The sequence below is a fragment of the Palaemon carinicauda genome, chromosome 8, assembly GCF_036898095.1.
Source record: "Palaemon carinicauda isolate YSFRI2023 chromosome 8, ASM3689809v2, whole genome shotgun sequence".
Classification (NCBI taxonomy): Eukaryota; Metazoa; Arthropoda; class Malacostraca; order Decapoda; family Palaemonidae; genus Palaemon; species Palaemon carinicauda.
Genome location: NC_090732.1, coordinates 83288465 through 83308598, shown reverse-complemented (window position 1 = coordinate 83308598; position 20134 = coordinate 83288465). Strand labels below are relative to the sequence as shown.

Genomic DNA, 20134 nt, shown 5'->3' with positions numbered 1-20134 from the left:
TTGTGAGCCAGGCAAATTGAAGACCTTGAGTTCTGGCCTAACTTTACGGCCTATCCAGAGTGCTATGTGAGACTGCGGGACGAGAATGCGACCCGAGAGGAAACGGTCCCCAAAGAGGTTATCGTGTTTGAACACGAGAAGGCCTTGAAGGGAGCCGGATATACCAACTTCAAGGTCTCAGCACTGAGCAAGAAGCACCCCACCTTTCTTGCTCATTCCTCCATCCCTTTCCCCTTTACGGAGAAAGCACTAGACTTTGCTGTCAAGGCAGCCGATGAGGGAAAACCATGCCCGACCCTAGAGGAATGCAAGCCATTCTCTCTAGCACTGCCTACCTGCGAGGAGAAGTGGAAGGATGTCCACCTAACCTTCTCCGTCTCTAAGTTAGACCCAGAGATAGCAGGACAACAGTTCAATGAGAACCTTCCGAAGTTACCAGACCATCTTCTGAGGAAGGAACAAGAGTTGAAGGAGAGACTTGCAACCTCCCTCTCTCATCAGAACTGTTTAGAAATGAGTGCAGGCCAACATAATGCCCCAGAAATGTTCCTCTTCCTGGCTAAATCTCACATGGGTACCCTTGTGAAAGATCTATACGCTTTCCTCAGAGCGAGCAGAGCTTGTAGAGAGTTCATCCTGGCTTCAGCAATCATCAGACACGAACCAAGGAAGCTGATTACCTCAAGTATCTGGGGTAAAGACCTATTCCCACAAGAACTGGATCAAGAGGTCATTGCGAGACCAGCCACAGAGAACAGGAACCTTCTCCAAAAGTGTGGCATGTCATCAAAAAGCATATCTTCTTCAGAAGGAGGTCCCCAGTCCAAGAACAAAAGGGCGAAGATACCACGAAGACCTGCACAACTCCCCGCCATGACTATGACCACGATGCCTCAGACCACCTTCCAGATGGTCCCTCAACAACTGGTAGCCCTGTTACCAGTGTTTAACTCTACCTTTGAGAGGCAGTCGACTTCCTTTCTCCCCAGTCACAAAGGAAAAAGTCCTAAGAGAAGTCCTCCAGGAGGTAACTTTTCTCGGGGCCAAGGAGGACGTGGTCGCGGAAATAAATCCACGAGACCCCCCAAGCAATTAGGGGTTCCAGGTAGGGGGCAGACTACATCACTTTCGGGATCGCTGGACCTTCGATCCCTGGGCCCACAGCCTAATCATGAATGGACTCGGGTGGAAATGGAGGAGAACTCCACCCCGTTTTCCAGAATTCTTCCAACACTCCACCCCCTTGTTGGAAGAATATACCTCAGAACTCTTGAACAAGAAGGTGATAAAGAAAGCGAAGTCCATCAAGTTCCAGGGAAGGCTGTTTTGTGTTCCCAAGAAAGACTCAGACAAACTCAGAGTCATTCTAGACTTGTCTCCACTCAAGAAGTTCATCGAGAACAACAAGTTCCGGATGCTTACCTTGCAACACATAAGGACCCTTCTGCAAAAAGGGGCGTACACGGTCTTAATAGACCTAGCAGATGCTTACTGGCATCTCCCGATGAGTCCCCTTTTCTCCTCCTACCTAGGATTCAAACTACAGAAGTAGTTTGTCTTCAGAGCAATGCCCTTTGGATTGAACACAGCCCCAAGGATATTCACGAAGCTAGCAGACACAATCGTCCACCAGCTACACACCGAAGGTGTTCAAGTGGTAGCATATCTAGACGACTGGTTGGTATGGGCAGCATCCAAGACTACTTGTCTGCGACCAGCCCATAGAGTGATCCAGTTTTTAGAACACCTGGGCTTCAAGATCAACTGCAAGAAGTCTCATCTCACTCAGGCTCAAGAGTTCCAGTGGCTAGGAATCCAATAGAACTTAAAGTCACACCACCTCTCCATTCCATCCTAGAGGAGGAGAGAAATACCGGGATCTGTAAGGAGACTAATAAGGCACAAGAGGATTTCAAGACGCCAACAGGAAAGAGTATTGGGCTCTCTCCAGTTTGCAGCAGTGACAGACCCTGTGCTAAAGGCACGTTTGAAAGATGCGTCAGGAGTCTGGAGGAAATACGCATCAAACGCTAGAAGAGATCAACTAAGGTTGACCTCGGCCTTGTTGGGCACGCAACTAAACCCGTGGTCAACAGCCAAGAGCCTAGCACGGACAATTCCTCTGCAACCACCAGTGGTGATACACACGGATGCCTCCTTGGAAGGATGGGGAGGTCATTCTCACAAGACTGCAAGGGAATTGGTTGCACCAGTTCAAAACATTTCATATCAACATTTTGGAAGCTATGGCAGTATCCCTGACATTGAAGAGACTAATCCCTCGCATATCAATCCACATCAGATTGGTCCTGGACAACGAGGCGATAGTAAAGCGTCTAAATCGACAAGGCCCGAGATCACCCCACATCAACCATGTGATGTTAGCCATCTTCTACCTGGCAAGGAGGAAGGGATGGCACCTATCAGCAGTTCACTTACAAGGGTTCGGCAATTTGATGGCGGACGCTCTATCCAGGCGAAAGCCCATAGAGACAGAATGGTCCCTAGACGCAGACTCATTCTCTTTCATCTCGGAAAAAGTCCCAGAACTGCAGATCGACCTCTTCGCAACCAGCGACAAGAAACTATCTCGTTACATAGCGCCTTACATGGACCCTCAAGCAGAAGCGATGGATGCCATACCCCTCGACCGGATGAGGTGGAATCGCATTTACCTGTTTCCACCAACCAATCTCCTGCTAAGAGTCCTCGACAAGCTAAGATCCTTCAGATGGACAGCAGCAGTAGTAGCCCCCAAGTGGCCCAAAGGCAATTGGTTCCCTCTAGTCCTAGAGTTGAAACTGAAGCTGTTTCCTCTGCCGGATCCAGTGCTATCTCAACTGATCCAGAAGTCGACTGTCTACGCTTCATCCTCGAGAAACAGCAACCTAAATCTCATGATTTTCTCGCCTTGGCAGCAAATGAAAAGTTTGGAATCTCGAAGGATAGAGTTGACTTCATCGAGGAGTACAAGTCAAGTTCGACTAGGAGGCAATACGAATCGTCATGGAAGAAATGGGTGTCCTTTGTGAAAGCAAGGAAACTGACAGAAATATCGACAGATTTCTGTCTCTCATTCTTCATACACCTCCACGAACAAGGCCTGGCATCTACTACAATTACTTCTTGTAAATCAGCCCTGGCTTGACCACTTCTGTATGCTTTTGAGGTGGATTTCTCAGGTGAAATCTTTAATAAGATCCCAAAAACATACATAACACTCACGCCTGCAACCCCACCAAAGCCCATCAAGTGGTCTTTGGACAAAGTCTTACACTATGCTTCGAACCTAGACAATGAGGACTGTACTCTAAAGGATTTAACACAGAAAGTAATTTTTCTGTTTGCTATAGCCTCAAGGGCTAGAATTAGTGAAATAGTAGTCTTATCCAGAAACGAAGGCCATATTCAGTTCTTAGACTCAAGAGAACTGAACCTTTTTCCTGATCCTGCCTTTCTTGCCAAGAATGAGCTACCCAACAAGAGGTGGGGTCCTTGGAGAATCTTTCCATTGAAGGAAGATGCCTCTCTGTGCCCAGTAGTGTCTTAAGGTCTTTCTTCAAAGAACTTTAAAACTTCAAGGGAGGACAGCTCTTCAGAAGCAAAACTTCAGGATCAAACTTATCTTTAAGACGACTGAGAGCGAAGCTCACCTATTTTATTCGCAGAGCGGATCCTGACAGTACACCCGCAGGTCACGATCCAAGGAAAGTTGCTTCTTCGTTGAACTTCTTTCAACATATGGACTTTGAGAGACTCCGCTCATACACTGGGTGGAGATCATACAGGGTGTTCTACAGACATTACGCGAAGCAAGTACATGAAATAAAACACTTTGTGGTGGCGGCGGGTAGTGTCATTAAACCTGTCGTCTAGCGCTGCGATGAACAGTGGACTGTTTTGGGACTTTACAGTGCATCGGTGCATGGGTATACCTACCCACTAGTGCAGATCACAGCTATGGTTGACATACTGTTCTGTGTAGGTGCATAGGCTATCTGATCAATACACTAGTGCCGAGTGAACATTTGCATTACGGTGTTTATGCATTTCCGAACATTTGGCCATGTCAGATAGATTTGATTTCACATCTCCATTGAGTGGCGTTATTCCGATAATGTATTTATATATTTTTCCTACACAATAAATTATGTGTTTTGATGTGTTGTAATGCTGGATCAGATTCATACTTTGTTGTAACTTCATTTGATAAATTAGTTGCATAATAAAATACTTAAACCGTATTTGCTTCTTATTACTGATCCCTCAGTTATAAGCAAATACAGTACACAAGAGTTTTACTAAACCCCTGTATGGGGCTTATATCCTTGAAATCACAACAATGATTTCCAGAGGAATAAAACTTACATTCTTAAGATAAGTAAAAAAGGTAGGCTTCAATGTTTTCCTTTTTGTTCCAAATGAAATACAAACCTTGAATTGAATCCTTATTGTCGATATCAACATTTTTCCTGCTGGGGGCAGGAGACACTAAACCAGCTCCAGGTTTTGTGGAAGTGACAGATCTCTGGAATTTCACATATAGGTCTAGTAGATCAAATAAGGAAATCTACTCAATGTGGAAGGCACATACACAAACCCACAGCTAATAGTAATTTCAAGACAATTTTCTAGTATACCTCCATTAGGACGACATGGCCTGGGCCCAAAAAACGGATTTTGATCAGTGTGAAAAATCTATTTTTGGGTGTGAGGGCCATGTCATCCTGATGGACCCACCCTCATGCTGACCCCTCCCAAAATTACTTTATCTGTGGCCATTTCCGCTTAACGGCAATAATAGGAATGGCGTCACGGTAGTAGTAGGGAATGTTCACCGAGTACCTAGAATGGCACCCCTTTTATTTTGCCACTCATCCCCCTTACATCAAAGCGTTAAATCTATTCGGGGTGAAGATTGCCATGTGTCGTATCTAGAATACATCCCCTGATACCATGTGATATCCTTTATTGGATACTCGCACCAGGAGTTAGAATCATGGAAACCTTTGGTTTAATTCTCTGGGAGTATCACTGTAGTAAATATCCCTTAGAAGGCTACCTATAGGAGCCCTTCCATCAGGACGACATGGCCCTCTCACCCAAAAATAGATTTTTCCCTTTGATCAAAATCGGTTTTATATTGGATTCCTTTAATGACGTACGATGGTAAGTTATTTGTTTTGGTAATCAGCTGATGACTTGCCAACCCCCATCTACAAGCAAACGTGAAAACTAGTGGTTACCTAGCAGACGACGCAGAGACATACTAATTGTTTATGCACTATTTATCTATTTTCATATTTTTTTTTTATTTTGTAACAAAGCAATATTTTGATTATACTTTGTTGCCTGAGTTCTCAAAGAATACAAATAGACAGTTGCTGAATACGACCTTGGAAAAAAAAAAGTCTCGCTGTTAGTAAAGTGAAATGTTACCAAGTTAGCAGAAAAGTAACTAGACCTAGATTCCCACATACAGTAACATAAGTATTCCATCTAGAGGAACTTCTAGACTTCTTTGATCAATAATTAATTTTGTGTAAAAATGTATAGGCTATATGAGGAATTTGGGAAACATTACTGGAATTTTGCCTCTTTAACAAAATTTGCTCAAGAACATTTGATAAAACTGCTTTCACGTAATCAACACTTGAAATACCAAAGACTAAACGTATAGTTGTGGTGGCAACTACTACTGGATTAGTGGTTTCTTATATATGTAATAATACTGGGAAATCCGGCGTGCAGCCAATTGCTATCAACTTGAACATTTCATAATACACCCAAAATATGAAAATTTACTGTGCAGAGACAAAAAACACAATAGAGTACAGTGAGCCCTCGCTACTTCGCGGTTCGACTATCGCAGATTTTTTCTATAACGCATGTATATACATATATCGCGGATTTTCCGTAAATTTCGAAAATAGCCGCGATATATGAAGACCACAAATATTTCGTTAATTCCATTAATAATTAGTAATATCTGCTCTTACAGATGGTTCATTGCATTACATACGACATATAATTCAGTACAGAAAGAAATAAAACACGAAAAGAGAATGTGATCATGCGATAATTCAGTAAACGTAGTAAAATTAAATCGAACATGAAACGCAAATCAGATGCAGTCTGACTTCGTCATATTTGAATGGTGTAAGGCTGCTGATGGCTACTACTACAAATGTAACGGATGTGCATCTTTTCCATGAATCTTTTGTATGTATACGTACGTAGTACTGCATCCAATAATATTCTTTGTTGCAAAAATCACATCTCGAATAAGCGTACATATCCTACAACAAAACAAGCGTAAAATAGCGTACGTAAAGCATACTGTATATAGTACAGTGATACCTCTGGATACGAAAGTTTCTGCTTACGAAAAATTCAGGATACGAAAAGCGATACAAAGATTTTTATGCCCCAGTATACGAAAAAATTTTCAGGATACGAAAAGCTTACGAGATCCTAACTCGTCGCCGAGAGTACAGTACCTTTTTTTTCAGGGTATCAACCCTTAATTTAGGTGTACAGGTAACAATACACCTTCACTGATCCAAATGCTTTACATGCAGTACCGTAACTTTTATACAGTAGTAAAGAAAATGGACCGTTTTCTTAGGGCTTGGAGGGGATAACTAGGCTATAATTACATTATTGAATAATCTCATGGTGGTTTCTGGAATGGATTAGGCTGTTTTTAAACGGTTGGGTTAATTATTAAATGATAGAAATGGCTGCATTGCATGTTTATTACTACAGTTTAGCGTGTTTATGAAAGAAAAGGTGACTTTTTGTAAGGCTTGGAACGGATTAGGCTATTTACATGTAAAACGTGACTCAGGATACGAAACCGTATCCTGAACGGATTACTTTCGTATCCTGAGGCATCACTGTACCTTGTATTTGAATTTGTAACTACTACGTAGCATGTAAGACGGACTGTGATTGATTCCAGTGCTGATATATGACGAATCAGCTCCCAAGTTTTGTAATCTAGCCTGTGATTGGTGTTTTGACCGCTTCTCCGATCCACAGCATCTTCTCGCGGCCACTTTGTTTGCCACTCTCTCGCTGGGTAGATGCTGCTACATTACTGTGTAACTTTAATCTGTGCTGTGCGTGACTGTTTGAAGTTGAACTTTTTGTTGAACTTTCTGTTTAACCCCTACAATGGCTCCCAAGCGTTCTGCTTCTACTAAGGCTGGTATTGAGCCTAAACGCCACCGAAAAATGATGACGATTGCTGAGGTTTTGTTTATTATCATTCGGTCATTAGCGGCAGTTTGTTATTGTTGATTAAACGCAAAAGAAAAAAAAGAAAAAAAGAAAAAAAAAATTGTTTTCCTGCTTTGCTACGTATGTAGGATTTTATATAGATACGGTAAATAATATTTGTAATAACATATTTACTAAAAGCTTTTAATATCATTATTTATCACTTTCATCATGCACGTTTAATGCCTTTGTTTGTTTATTACGATCGAAGATGGAGCGTACAGTAAACGAATGGAAGGTTTCCGTTTCAGGCGGCGTCATAAAGAAAAACATTATATAAATGGCATTCATTTCCTATATTTGGAAGTCCTAAGAAAAATTAAGTAAAACATTAGTAATAACAAAATCAACATATAATCAATATAATCGATGCAAAAACTAACCTATGCATAGATGTGTAAATGCATTTGTTTCTTCATTATGATCAGAGATAAACGTAAACAAAGCATTGGTTGTCATTTTTTATCGTGCTTTTTGGCGTGTTTAGGAAACGCATGATATAAAATCGCCTTTAATATTTGTGCCTGTTATAGTTTAGAGTACTGTAGTACATGCATTAAGTGTTCTGTACATTAAAGGGTAGTTTGTTAACAGTACTACGTAAAGGGACGGTTTTAAAAATCTGAATATACATGTTAAATAAATACGTAAATATGGTGTCCCTACTTTGCGGATTTTCAGCTATCGCGGTCGGGTTTGGAACCTATCTACAGCAATAAACGAGGGTTCACTGTATCTGAATAGGAATTGCTGTTAAGATAGCTTGTAAAATCCTCATTTTCTTTATTTTAAAAAACTTTGCTAATTTAAGGGTGCATCATAACACGTAGTTTCTCATGACATGGGAAATACAGTACTTAAATTATTATTTATTGTGAAGTATCAAATTCTATGTGCATTTAACACTATTCCCGTGATATCATGACTTTAATACTTGTAGCGGACAGATGGAAAGTCAAATAAAATTACTGAAAACTTGATTGTACAATACTGTATTACTGTATTTTTGACAACCGACATAAATTCAAAACCAACTTAACTCGAAAAGCCGTAAACCGAGATGTGTGTTTCTAACGGAGGTTGTAGCTTGGCTAGTAAAAATAATAATAATATACTGTAATCCGACTTATGACGCACCGTAAGACAGATCTTGTTCATAACTAGAGGACCTCCTGTAGTTTATATTAGTTAAAACTCTTCTGCGTGAGAGCATTGTATTAGCAACCGAGTTTGGAAAACCTCTTGCTCTAATGAGACAAGAAAGATAAATCTCCAGGCAGTTTAAAGCTAGCATGGAGAGGTTCTGGTGAAACCTTAGTATATGTGGTTTCTTTATAAAAGTCTTTTCTCCTGGCCAGTGTGCTTGGTTGATTCATATGAAGATTTAGGAGACCTGGAAATCAATAGGGTAGTATCTGAATCTTTTTGTCCATTCATGGCTTGTAAAATGTTTGTTCAACACTAGCTGTATTCTGGAAAATGGTGGGAAACTATGTTCTAGAATCTAGATGGTTCCACTCTTGAAGCATTGTGTGTACAACTGCCCAAGCCTGAGGGTCCAGCATTAGGGAGCAGTGGTTTGGAAGCTTGTTTCTCTTTATGGCAAATAAGTCCCACATGAGGGGTTCCCTAAATATTCAAAAGTTCCTTGCATACTTCTGGATGCAATGATAACTCCACAGATGACACTTGGCACTGTCGACTCAAATTCAATTGCTAAATAATTAGTCTTTCCCAGGATGAATCCTGAACTTAAAAACTATCTATTCTGATGTGAATTTTATCAGTATAAATCCCACAATTTTAAATCTTGTTTTTTTACTTTTGTTTATGATGTTCAGAAGTATTTATAACACTAATAAATAGAGATGGGTATAAAATGAGCTTATACTGTATTGAACAAGGTTCTAGGAAGAGGAAGTTGTACTAGAAGAATTATCATCATCATATTTGTTCTTAAAATACAATGATCAAAATTAAACAAAATTCTCTTTATACCTGACACTCTTTACACTAGATACAATGTTACTGCTTTTAGCAGTCAATTGCAGCTAAAGAAGTAATATGATGTTCTCCATTTAGGAAAGATATGCTTGCCCTACATAGTTATTAATCAAGGTGAGATGAATACTTGAGCTACGGCATAAACTTTGAAACTTGACCGAGTCACCCAATGTATAATCATAAGCGGATACCTCAACGACCTAATAGCCGGATCCACGGTGTATAGTTTTATCCTTGGGAAAGTCCCAGAAGCTTTTGTCTCAAGAGATTAGCGCATAAGGTAGTACTCACTTGGTTTATGACACCAGTTGAGATGGTCTGCCATGGAATTGTGCTTGGAGTCAACAAGTGAGAATTATAAAGACAAGTGGGGAACTGAGGTGAACAGTGTACTTAGGAGCCCCTGCAAGGGTGTGAATGCCTTAACAAAAATGCTACATCTCCTGACACTCCCATGCAGTAACATCACTAGCTTAACCAGTCTACATGTAGTACTGTACGTCTGCTTTGGTAATGCCCACTTAACTGCTTGTCTTAGAACTTCATTTCAAATCAGGCCATCATTTTTAGTCGGCTATACATGCTCTATTTTAGTGGTAAATGTGGTTGTTATGTTATAATTACATTGGAAGATTCATAATAATTCGCCCATCTTAGCCACTGGAAAATCAAACAATGTAAAATGAAGTTTATATTTCTGAAACAACTAATTTTTTTATCGTCACTAATTCTATTCTTCAGAAACATCCTATAGCTTGTTATTTTGTCTTTGATTCAGCTATAGCAATAAATAAAAAACTCAAAAAGCCCACTACTTTGCATGCATGATAGGGATTACCTTGGAGGTGAGCGCCAACGAGGTGGGGGACCCCTTCGCTGCATCATTGGCATTGGAGAACGTCGCCTCATGGGTTGTTGACGAAGAATCAAAACTGGTGCAGCAGTAATCTCTTGTCCATCAATTTGGCCTCCATCCATATGTTTCATTGCATTTTCTGCATCTTCTGGTTTCTCGAAGTCTATATAACCATATCCACGTGACATCATTGAATTACCTCGGCTGAAAGTATCAAAAGGCATATACGCATTAAAACATATCAAGCACTAGTCAATAATAATTATCAGAGGCTATAAATCAGGTTGCTTGAATCCCAAGAAAAAAAATAAACATTGTATTGTTATTTGCTTGAAATATCTGCATTCCAATTATGGCAGGCAAATCCTATTGGATGAAGATACTAGAGCATATCTGATATGGTCTTTTCATATTTCTACAACATATTATACAAGGGATTAAATGTAGTGAATTTACTGGTATAAAGCACTATCTTCTTTCAGGTAAAAGCAAGTAAAATAAGAAAAAAATATTCATACTTTATGGTCAAGATGGGAGTGAATGTTAAGTAGTGTGTAGAATGAAAAGAGGAGTGTACCCTCAAGGTAGAAATAGTCATGGTTATTCAGTACATAATGTGCATGGCTAGATGGCTAGATGTAGAACCTTGGAGCGACAAACGCTATAGACTTCAGATTACTGTACTAAATTCATATTACTAGAGTAACATTCAGTTAACAAAGGTCACCATAGGAAGTATATAGTTCTGAGATATTTATGCTTATTCTATTTATATACATACATACATATACCATGGCACTTCCCCAATTTTGGGGGGTAGCCGACATCAACAAAGAAACAAAACAAAAAGGGGACTTCTACTCTCTACGTTCCTCCCAGCCTAACAAGGGACTCAACCGAGTTCAGCTGGTACTGCTAGGGTGTCACAGCCCACCCTCCCACATTATCCACCACAGATCAAGCTTCATAATGCTAAATCCCCTACTGCTGCTACCTCCGCGGTTATCTAAGGCATCGGAGGCAGCAGCAGGGACTAACGGAACTGCGTCACAATCGCTCGCCATTCATTCCTATTTCTAGCACGCTCTCTTGCCTCGCCCACATCTATCCTCCTATCACCCAGAGCTTCCTTCACTCCATCCATCCACCCAAACCTTGGCCTTCCTCTAGTACTTCTACCATCAACTCTTGCATTCATCACCTTCTTTAGCAGGCAGCCATTTTCCATTCTCTCAACATGGCCAAACCACCTCAACACATTCATATCCACTCTAGCTGCTAACTCATTTCTTACATCCGTTCTCACTCTCACCACTTCGTTCCTAAACCTATCTACTCGAGATACACCAGCCATACTCCTTAGACACTTCATCTCACACACATTCAATTTCTGTCTCTCCATCACTTTCATTCCCCACAACTCCGATCCATACATCACAGTTGGTACAATCACTTTCTCATATAGAACTCTCTTTACATTCATGCCCAACCCTCTATTTTTTACTACTCCCTTAACTGCCCCCAACACTTTGCAACCTTCATTCACTCTCTGATGTACATCTGCTTCCACTCCACCATTTGCTGCAACAACAGACCCCAAGTACTTAAACTGATCCACCTCCTCAAGTAACTCTCCATTCAACATGACATTCAACCTTGCACCACCTTCCCTTCTCGTACATCTCATAACCTTACTCTTACCCACATTAACTCTCAACTTCCTTCTCTCACACACTCTTCCAAATTCTGTCACTAATCGTCCAAGCTTCTCTTCTGTGTCTGCAACCAGTATAGTATCATCCGCAAACAACAACTGATTTACCTCCCATTCATGGTCATTCTCGTCTACCAGTTTTAATCCTCGTCCAAGCACTCGAGCATTCACCTCTCTCACCACTCCATCAACATACATGTTAAACAACCACGGCGACATCACACATCCCTGTCTCAGCCCCACTCTCACCGGAAACCAATCACTCACTTCATTTCCTCTCCTAACACATGCTTTACTACCTTTGTAGAAACTTTTCACTGCTTGCAACAACCTTCCACCAACTCCATATAACCTCATCACATTCCACATTGCTTCCCTATCAACTCTATCATACGCTTTCTCCAGATCCATAAACGCAACATACACCTCCTTACCTTTTGCTAAATATTTCTCGCATATCTGCCTAACTGTAAAAATCTGATTCATACAACCCCTACCTCTTCTAAAACCACCCTGTATTTCTAAGATTGCATTCTCTGTTCTATCCTTGATCCTATTAATCAATACTCTACCATACACTTTTCCAACTACCATTTACAAACTAATACCTCTTCAATTACAACACTCATGCACATCTTCCTTACCCTTATATAGTGGTACAATACATGCACAAACCCAATCTACTGGTACCATTGACAACACAAAATGGAGTTTTTATGATAAAACAAAGTTTTATGAATACTTACCTGGCAGTTATATATACATAGCTAATTATCTCTATTTCGGCAGAATTTTTCTAAAACTAGGCAACCGCCTTGTGGTGGTTGGGTGGTAACACCCGTTAAAGGGTGGTAGGAGGAATCATTCCCGTTTTCTGTTCTTCAGTTCATCTATGCCCGACCTGTCTCTTGAGGGGAGGTGGGTGGGCCTTCGAATGTATATATAACTGCCAGGTAAGTATTCATAAAACTTTGTTTTATCATAAAAACTCCATTTTTATGAATAGAACTTACCTGGCAGTTATATATACATAGCTGATTAACACACTTGGAGGAGGGTGATAGACAGTAACATCGTTGGGGAAACAACCAAAAAAGCTGTAGGATAAATAAACACCTTGATTCCTTACCTGCTAAGGTAGCTGACTTCAAAGGTTCCTGCCTCTTGAGTCGCTTTCCCTTAGGAGTGTCAGCCAGGATGTGACCTGCAGTGCTGAAAACACTCAATCGAGTCTGTCAGCGGGGTGAGACCAACAATCTGACTAGACTTCAGGACTACCTATTGCCCAAAATAAAAAACAGCAACTTTACCAAACCAACTACCTAACATTTGCAAAGTAGATAAAAATTATCTAACTAGACTGAGGTGACTGTACACAGTCGAAGTCCTCAGACAACCAATAAAAAAATACACCAACCTATGCACAAGTAAACAAAACTAAGGTTGAGGGGAGGTAGTAACTCCTTTGCCTAATACAGAAGCCGTAGCTACGTATGGTCCCAAGGTATAACATTTCTCATAATCCACCCTCACCTCTCTGAGGTAATGAGAGGCGAACACAGAGTTGCTCCTCCAGAATGTCGCATCCATAATTTGACGGAGCGACATGTTCTAGCGGTAAGCAAGCGAGGTCGCAATGGTCCTCACTTCGTGAGCTTGCACTTTTAAACGTCCGAAGTGTTCCTCCTCACACAAGAGATGCGCTTCTCTTATCACTTCCCTCAGGAAAAAGGACAAAGCGTTCTTGGAAAGGGGCTTTGAGGATCTTTCACAGAACACCACAGGGAGCTAGAAGAGACTCTCAAACTTTTCGTGCGAGACAAGTAGGTCTTGAGGGCTCGTACTGGACAGAGCAGCCTCTCTTGCTCTTGACCCACTAGGTTGGTCAAGTTAGGAACCTCAAAGGTCCTCGGCCAGGGCTTAGAAGGGTTCTCGTTCTTAGCGAGAAAGTCTAATCTCAAGGCACAAACTGCCCCATTCAGATTGAAGCCTACCTGTTTTTCAATTGCATGGACTTCACTAACTCTTTTAGCTGTTGCTAAGGCCAAAAGAAAGAGGGTCTTCTTGGTAACCTCCCTAAGGGGAGCCTGTGAGATGGGCTCAAATCTCTTGGTGCACAGAAATTTAAGAACCACATCAAGGTTCCAAGAAGGGGGCTTTAACTGGGTCTGCTTGGTCGTCTCAAAAGACTTCAAGAGGTCCTGTAAGTCCTTATCGCGAGACAAGTCCAAGCCTCTATGCCGACAGACGGAAGAGAGCATACTTTTGTACCCTTTGATAGTGGACACAGCTAGCTTAGCGTCCTGTCTGAGGTACAACAAGAAATCCGCAATCTGGCTCACAGAGGTAGTGGATGAGGAAATCTTGTGCTTCCTACACCAAGCCCTAAAAGTCTCCCACTTGGACTGGTAGACCCTCTGCGAAGAGACCCTCCTCGCTCTGGCGATAGCTTTCGCAGCTTGCGCTGAAAAGCCTCTCGATCTGACGAGCTTCTCGATAGTCTGAAGGCAGTCAGATTGAGAGCGAGGGGGTTTTGATGATATCTCTCGAAGTGGGGTTGTCTGAGCAGATTTGGACTTGCAGGGAGGCTTCTTGTTAAGTCCATCAACAAGTCCACCACCTCCGTGAACCATTCCCTCATCGGCCAGAACGGAGCTATCAGGATCATCCGTCCCGAATCGAGGAGGGCGAATTTCCTGACTACCAGATTGATGATCTTGAACGGGGGAAAAGCATAAGTGTCCATCCCCGTCCAATCCATCAAAAAGGCGTCTACTGCTATTGCCTCTCTGTCCGGAACTAGGGAGCAATAGATGGGGATCCTCTTGGATAACTTGGAGGCGAAAAGATCGATGAGGGGTCTCCCTCACAGCCTCCAGAGACTCTGACAGACCTGTTGGTTGAGGGTCCATTCTGTGGGAAGGACCTGCCCTTTCCTGCTGAGCATGTCCGCCCTCACATTCTTCTGTCCCTGAACAAACCTCGTCAGCAGGTTTATCCTGTTCTCCTTCGCCCAAAGAAGGAGCTCTCTTGCTGTCTCGAACAGAGACAGAGAGTGAGTCCCTCCTTGCTTCCTGATATAAGCAAGAGCTGTGGTGTTGTCTGAGTTGACCTCCACAATCTTCCCAGACACCAAGTCCTTGAAGGCCTTTAGCCCCAGAAAAATGGCCATCAGCTCCTTGTTGTTGATGTGCCATCCCAGCTGAATTCCTTCCCAATAGCCTGAGACCTCCTTGCTTCCTAGTGTTGCCCCCCAGCTTGACTCTGATGCGTCTGAAAACAACACTAGGTCTGGGTTCTTCTTGTGTAAGGAGATCCCTTCCCCTAACAAGGTTGGGTCCAGCCACCACTTCAGAAGAGTCTTGACTTCTATTGGAATGGGGAAGGAAAAGGAGTCTTCCTGTATCCTTCTGTTCCACGTCTTCGAAAGAAAGTGCTGAAAAGGCCTTAGGTGGAGTCTCCCCAGAGAGACAAACTGTTCGAGGGAGGATAGAGTCCCCAGCAAACTCATCCACTCCTTTGCTGTGCATCTCTTCTTGTCCAGGAAAGTTCTGACTTTTACGAGACACTTGGTCTGTCTTTCCTGAGAGGGAGAAGCCCGAAAAAGAACTGAATTCAGAACTATCCCCAAATAGAGAATAGTCTGATTCGGTCTGATCTGAGACTTCTCCCTGTTGATGACCAGGCCTAGATCTTGAGCCATCATAAAAGTCTTCTGTAAATCCTCCAGACATTTCTCCCTCGATCGTGAACGAATCAGCCAATCGTCCAGATAGAAGGATATCCTTATCCCCTCCTGATGCAGCCAACCAGACACATTCGCCATTACCCTGGTGAAGACTTGAGGAGCCGTGCTGAGACCGAAGCAAAGAGCTCTGAATTGGAAGCACTTGCCCTGCATTACAAATCTCAGGTACTTCCTCGAAGTCGGATGGATGGGGACATGGAAATATGCGTCCTGCAAGTCGAGGGACACCATCCAGTCCCCTGGACGTACTGACGCCAGCACCGACTGAGTCGTCTCCATGGAGAACTTTGTCTTCTCCACAAATACGTTGAGAGCGCTGACATCCAGGACGGGTCTCCATCCGCCCGAGTTCTTGGGGACCAGAAACAGGCGATTGTAAAAGCCTGGGGAGGATAGATCCCGAACCGGTTCTATCGCCCCCTTGTCTAGCATTTGGTTGACAAGGTCTACTAGGGCCTTCTGTTTCCCCGGATCTGAGTACCGGGCTACTAAGGCCAGCGGAGCATCTGCGAGAGGAGGTTTTTTCAGAAAGGGGATCTTGTATCCTTCCTTGATGACTGAGAGGGACCAGGTGTCCGCCCCTCTCCTCTTCCAAGACTGCCAAAAACCTGACAGTCTTGCGCCTACTGTCTGGAGGAGACGAACTTCATTTTCTGGAGCGAGGTCTGAAAGAACCCCTGGTAGATCTTGGTCCTGATTCTTGCCTTCTCCCTCTAAAATCTGGTCTTGAAGTAGTCCTGCCCCGAAAGGGCTGCTGGAATCTCCTTTCCTCCCGTTTCAAAGAAGAAGGAGGGGCTGCCATGGGCTTACGAGCAGAACGAGATAAAAGGTCTTGGGTGGCTTTTTGGGCCAGAGAACGCGTAATGTCATTAACCAGGGACTCGGGAAAAAGATGTTGAGAGAGGGGGGCGTAAAGAAGCTCAGACTTTTGTGCATTGGTAACAGACCTAGAAGCAAAAGAGCAAAGCAGAGCTCTCTTCTTTAGGACCCCAGCTGAGAACAGAGCAGCCAACTCATTCGCCCCATCTCTGAGGGCCTTATCCATACAGGACATAATACTGGTAAGGTCCCTAGATCCTTCCATCTGTTCAGTTTTCCTTGCGAGAGTCCCAAGCGACCAGTCTAGGAAACTAAAAACCTCAAAGGCTCTAAAAATACCTTTGACGAGATGATCCAGCTCCGACATCGACCACATGACCTTGGCTGAGTTGAGAGCATGCCTTCTAGCAGAGTCCACTAAACCAGAGAAGTCACCCTTGGAGGAGGAAGGCACTCCCAGACCCAAAGGTTCTCCCGTTGCATACCACATACCCGCTCTTGAAGCAAGACGAGCTGGTGGAAACGAGAAGGAAGTCTTAACTGTTTGTCTCCGCTCCATCATCCAGTCATCAATCTTCGTGAGAGCCTTCTTTGTGGAGATAGACAGCTTCATCTTGATGAAGGCCGACTGTTTCTTGGCCTTCTTTCTGTTAAATTGGGACTGAGGAGATTGAGGGGCAGCAGGTTGGAATTCCTCTCCAAAAAGTTCAAGAAGGGAGCGAGAGAGAACTTTGTAATCTCCCACAGCGTCGGCAGGATTATCATCGTCCTCAGAAACATCCTCGAGGTCCTGATCCACATCTGCAATATCCTTCGAAAGAGAAGAAGGATCCTTAGAACCCGACAAAGGCAAATCAAAGGCATCATCCTGCAAAAGACGGGTTGCATCCTGAAGTCCCGCGCTAGAAGAATCCTTGGGACGAGAGGCAGTATAGTCCCGAAGAGGCAGGGTTTTATCGCCCTGGGACCGAGAACGAGAGGCAGAGTCGTTCTGACGTCGAGAGCGAGAGGCGGTATCGTCGTGGCGGCGAGAATAAGAGGCGGTATCGTCGTGGCGTCGTGAACGAGAGGCGGTATCGTCGTGGCGTCGAGAACTAGGGTCGGTATCGTCGTGGCGTCGTGAACGAGAGGAGGTATCGTCGTGGCGAAGCGAACGAGAGGAGGTATCGTCGTGGCGAAGCGAACGAGAGGAGGTATCGTGCTGGTAACGTGAACGGGAGGCGGTATCGTCTTGGCATCGAGAACGAGAAGCAGTATCGTTCGATAAGGTATCGTCCCGGTATCGAGAACGAGAAAACGTATCGCCCTGGTATCGCGAAGAAGTATCGCCTGGCGAAAGCACACATTCCTCATCCTGGCGTAGAGAGGGAGAAGTTTTCATTAAAGAAGAACTCCGTTCTCTCTTAGAAGCAGACTTCTTAATCGGCAACGAGTCGTCTTTACGTCTGTCAGACTGGGCGTGAGGGCGGCTAAAGGCTTGTACTAAAGTCAAAAGTTGTTCCTGCATGACAGACATAAAGGATTTAGCAACATCAGCTGGGTCTTGCGGCCCCGAAGGGGGGGGGGGGGGGGCTGACGAATAACACTCATAGAAGGGGGAGGATCTTCGGTAGCAGGCTTCGCCCTTTTCACAGGCACGGAGTCGAAATCATCCTCCGACGGACAAGGTTCATAACTGCTAGAACCGGGAGAGAAAGAACGAGACCGTTCGTCGCGGTTCCATCTCCTCTTAGTAGGTCTTGAAGCTTCAAACTTCCATTTACGTCTGGACGAATTCGGAGAAGAAAACAACACATCCGACACGTCTTTCCCGTGACGGTCAAGAGCAGCCTGGGAATCGACAACAGGACTGTCTGAGGCGACGGCTGACCGAGGATACGTACCTCTCACCCCCTTTCGGTCATCGACGTACCTTCTCCCTTGGTCCTGGGAGCTCGGTAGAGGTCTAGACCTAGGGGTATGACAGATTCGGTCAGTCGCCACCTCCACTGCACTAACACAAGCACTTTCACTTTCCTTACCTTTAAAGCCCTCCAGTTGTTCTTTAATGGCCTTCAACTCGGCCGCCAGGCTAGCGTACCAAGGGTCATCCGTAGATACGGAACCTGTAGGAGGTGCAGGAGTTACTATCTCAAGGGAAGGATCAACTTCCAAAGAGGAATCAATAATAGGATCAATAGATAAATCTACGCTAAGTTCGTCTTCCTTACCACTAACAGACTTAGACTTAGACCTAGAAGCTCTCCTAACTCTATCGAGCTCTAGCTTACGCACATAGCGCTTCATAATTAACCAATCTTTCTCATCCAAAACCTTACATTCCCCGCACCTATTATCAAGGGCACAAACAAAACCCCTACAATTAGAACAAACGGTGTGAGGGTCTACCGCCATTTTCGGTAGTCTCACCTTACATTCCTCATTCGCACAGATACGGTAATGACTCTTTTCACTCATAATGAAAAACAGCAAAAAAGCTAAGAGAAAACAAAATACAACGATCGCCAAAACCCCAAATCAGAGTACTTCACCAAAAAAGCAGACTGGTACACCGAGCAGGGAAAGCGAAGAAAAACTCTTAATGACGGACCAACGTGTTGTCGATCCGGCTGGCAGAGATGAACTGAAGAACAGAAAACGGGAATGATTCCTCCTACCACCCTTTAACGGGTGTTACCACCCAACCACCACAAGGCGGTTGCCTAGTTTTAGAAAAATTCTGCCGAAATAGAGATAATTAGCTATGTATATATAACTGCCAGGTAAGTTCTATTCATAAAAACACATATTAAACAATCTCACCAACCATTCAAGTACAGTCACCCCCCTCCTTCAACATCTCAGCTCTCACACCATCCATACCAGATGCTTTTCCTACTCTCGTTTCATCTAGTGCTCTCCTCACTTCATCTATTGTAATCTCTCTCTCATTCTCATCTCCCATCACTGGCACCTCAACACCTGCAACAGCAATTATATCTGCCTCCCTATTATCCTCAACATTTCCTTGCCTCCTCTCCTTTTAACAACCTTCCATTTCCATCTTTCACTGTCTCTTCCATTCTTGAGCCAGCCTTCTTTACTGTCTTCACTTCTTTCCAAAACTTCTTCTTATTCTCTTCATATGAATGACCTAATCCCTGACCCCACCTCAGGTCAGCTGCCCTCTTTGCCTCACGTACCTTGCGCTTTACTTCCACATTTTTCTCTTTATATTTTTCATACTTCTCTATACTATTACTCTGCAGCCATTCTTCAAAAGCCCTCTTTTTCTCTTCCACTTTTACCTTCACTCCTTCATTCCACCATTCACTGCCCTTCCTCATGCTGCCTTCAACAACCTTCTTTCCACACACATCACTTGCAATCCCAACAAAATTTTCTTTTACTAACTTCCACTCCTCCAGTAAATTGCCAGTTTCTCTTACTTTCACTTCGTCATATATCATTTTCAACCTTTCCTGATATTTACTTTTTACCCCGGTTTTATTAGCTCTTCAACCCTCATTACCTCCCTTTTACATCCACCTACTCTATTCCCCCATTCTTTTGCTACAACTAATTTTCCTTCCACCAAAAAATGATCAGACATACCGTTAGCCATACCCCTAAACACGTGCACATCTTTCAATCTTCCAAACATTCTTTTAGTTATCAACACATAATCCATTAATGCCCTTTCTACTACTCTTCCATTTGCCACTCTTAC

General features: G+C 43.3%; 1 protein-coding gene across 2 annotated transcripts in view; it reads right to left on the bottom strand.

Moving 5' to 3' along the window:
- LOC137645783 (RNA-binding protein with serine-rich domain 1-A-like) overlaps window positions 1-20134 on the bottom strand; it is a 191192-nt gene that overhangs the window by 9932 nt on the left and 161126 nt on the right. For both annotated transcript variants that reach the window (XM_068378704.1, XM_068378705.1), the window contains one exon: window positions 10127-10348. In XM_068378704.1, coding sequence (XP_068234805.1) covers window positions 10127-10348 — 222 coding nt within the window. The remainder of the gene's footprint in view (window positions 1-10126; window positions 10349-20134) is intronic.